This window comes from Oryzias melastigma, linkage group LG15, assembly GCF_002922805.2.
Source record: "Oryzias melastigma strain HK-1 linkage group LG15, ASM292280v2, whole genome shotgun sequence".
NCBI classification, from domain to species: Eukaryota; Metazoa; Chordata; class Actinopteri; order Beloniformes; family Adrianichthyidae; genus Oryzias; species Oryzias melastigma.
Window position 1 is genome coordinate 18,145,697 of NC_050526.1, and position 2,328 is coordinate 18,148,024.

Here is a 2,328-nt window from a genome sequence, read left to right on the forward strand (position 1 = left end):
CCGGACTATAAGTCGCACTGGACTATAAGTTGCTCCGGAGTATAAGTCGCACTTTTAAGAGAATAGTCCAACATTTATTAACAAATTCAACAAGCCCGACATAATGTTGCATTTGACATCAAATGCGATTCATGAGTCAAAATAGAGTCCGCTGAATCTTTTGATGTGCGTCTAATTTAATGCTCAATGCTTGTCCAAAAATGTGTTCATAAACCAGACACTCCCACTGGAGAAGCTGTCTGAAGTTTTTAGCCTCATTGCTGCATGATGGAGGCTTTGGCTGTTTATCTCGTTTAAAATACACAGAAGATACGGATGATGTTGAGAGGTTAAGTTATTTATTTTAAAAAACTCAACAAAAACATCTATAATCATCTCTCCATTCTGGGTTCAGCAGTTTTTTGTCTTTTTCTTACGGCGATCGTTACCTTCTAGCCTGCAGGAGCTGCATCTAAATGACAGTTTTAGCTGCTCTTCTGTCTGTTTATAACCCAGTTTGGTGGCTTGTTGTCCCGCATTAGCCCAGGAAGAGAAAAATAAAAACAATAATAATAATGTCTTGATGCAAATGAGACAAACATCGTAACATCCATGAGGAGAATGATTAGATTATCAGGAACTTTTGTTTTGAACGTAACTTCTTCTTCTGCGTTTCTGTCAGCTGACAGCAGTAGATACTGATACAAACCTACAGTGCCCTCTAGTGGTTGTTATTGGGAAACAACCACCAAAAGGAAACCGGTTTAAGTGGGGAAAATAACAAATATATGAGCCTATTTATGTCTAACAAAATCACATATAAGTCGCTCCTGAGTATAAGTCGCACCCTTGAAAATCTATGAAAAAAGCGTGACTTATAGTCCGGAAAATACGGTGAACTAAATTGGTCAAAAACATTAGCCTTTTTCCAAAATAGAAGCTAAATTAGCCTAAAAAAAACCACTAGCTAACAAATTAGCCAAAAATGTTAGCATGTAGCTAAAAATCACATTTTTTTGAAAATTACAAGAATCACTACGTTATATATAAATGCTTACTAAGCCTTCACACAACTATAATAATATTTCCTGATTTATCTTATTTAGCTTATTTAATGGCAATCACACAGTTGAAATTCAGGAACCTGAAGCTTCAGATTATCATGACTAACGTCCAGCGTCACTGACAGGATGTGACAGGACGATCCCATAAATAAATAAGTGAAGGGCAAAAACTGGTCAAAGCCTCCTGTGTTTAACAAAAACAGGAAATCAGGATTAGAGCTGAGTGACCTGCAGAGGTTTTAGTCAGCAGTAAACACCTGTGTACCTGCTGGATATAAAAGAGAGAGCAGGTTTTAGCTGACCTCAGCACACAGCCTGCAGACACACAAGAGGTACGTCAATCTTATCGGAAAATAGCGTTTATATTATAAAATGTGATTTAAAACAATATTATAACATCATAGCATGAAAGTTAGAACTGAGAAAATGACATAAAAGGATTTTTTCCAGAAATATGTTCTTTTTTTATCTTTTACAGGATGATTTCCCGGGTTAGCAGAGGGATGTTTCTCCTCTTGATGAGTTTTTTTCTAGGAACCTCAACTTTCTTCTGGTCCTTGGCCCCTGCAGGTATGAGAAATGTTAAGTACTAGGAAACATTTCTAATTTTACAAAGAAAAAAGCTATTTCAACCTTTTCATTTGTGCAAAAAAGACGTTCTTAATGTAGGAAAACTGATTTTAATCAGGCAAATATTCTTGTTTTCTGTTAAAGGTATTCTCTATAAAGAAATACTTGCATTCAATCATTAAATAATTCTGATTATTTTCCCCAATATATTGTTTTCTTGCGTACATTTGATTTTGAAACACTTTGGAAGTGTTAATAATTTTGTGTACCCTTAAACTCTTTGAATGAATACGGCCAAGAGACAATATGAACTGAGACTTTGAAGTATTAGTTTATTCTGGTATCAGAAACCCAAGAGTGAATTCTGAATGACCTGCTTGGATCAAACCTGAATTCCCCTCTTCCTCCAGCGGCCTTCCAGCTGCCGTACTGCCAGCCGGTCAAGCAGAGGTTGTCTCTGCAGAAGGACGGCTGCTCCGGCTGCCACATGGTGGAAACCACCGTCTGCAGCGGCCACTGCTTCACCAAGGCAAGAAGATCCACCCGAACTCTGCTGGTTGAAGACTTTTCTTTGAAAGATCTTGTCACAAAGATTATTGATTATGATCGTGAATTAACTGAATAACTAGAGTCAATTCAAGCAGTCTCTAAGCAGCAAGAGGTTCAAATCCTGACTGGGTTCTTTCTGTGTGGAGTTAGCATGTTCTTCCCGTTC

General features: G+C 37.5%; 1 protein-coding gene across 1 annotated transcript in view; it reads left to right on the forward strand.

Moving 5' to 3' along the window:
• Positions 1-1,244: 1,244 nt before the first annotated feature.
• The window catches only part of lhb (luteinizing hormone subunit beta), a 2,868-nt gene continuing 1,784 nt past the window's right edge, over positions 1,245-2,328 (forward strand). The window contains exons 1-3 of the mRNA XM_024297318.2: positions 1,245-1,375; positions 1,522-1,613; positions 2,024-2,142. Of these exons, the coding sequence (XP_024153086.1) occupies positions 1,523-1,613; positions 2,024-2,142 (210 nt within the window). The 5' untranslated portion in view covers positions 1,245-1,375; position 1,522. The remainder of the gene's footprint in view (positions 1,376-1,521; positions 1,614-2,023; positions 2,143-2,328) is intronic.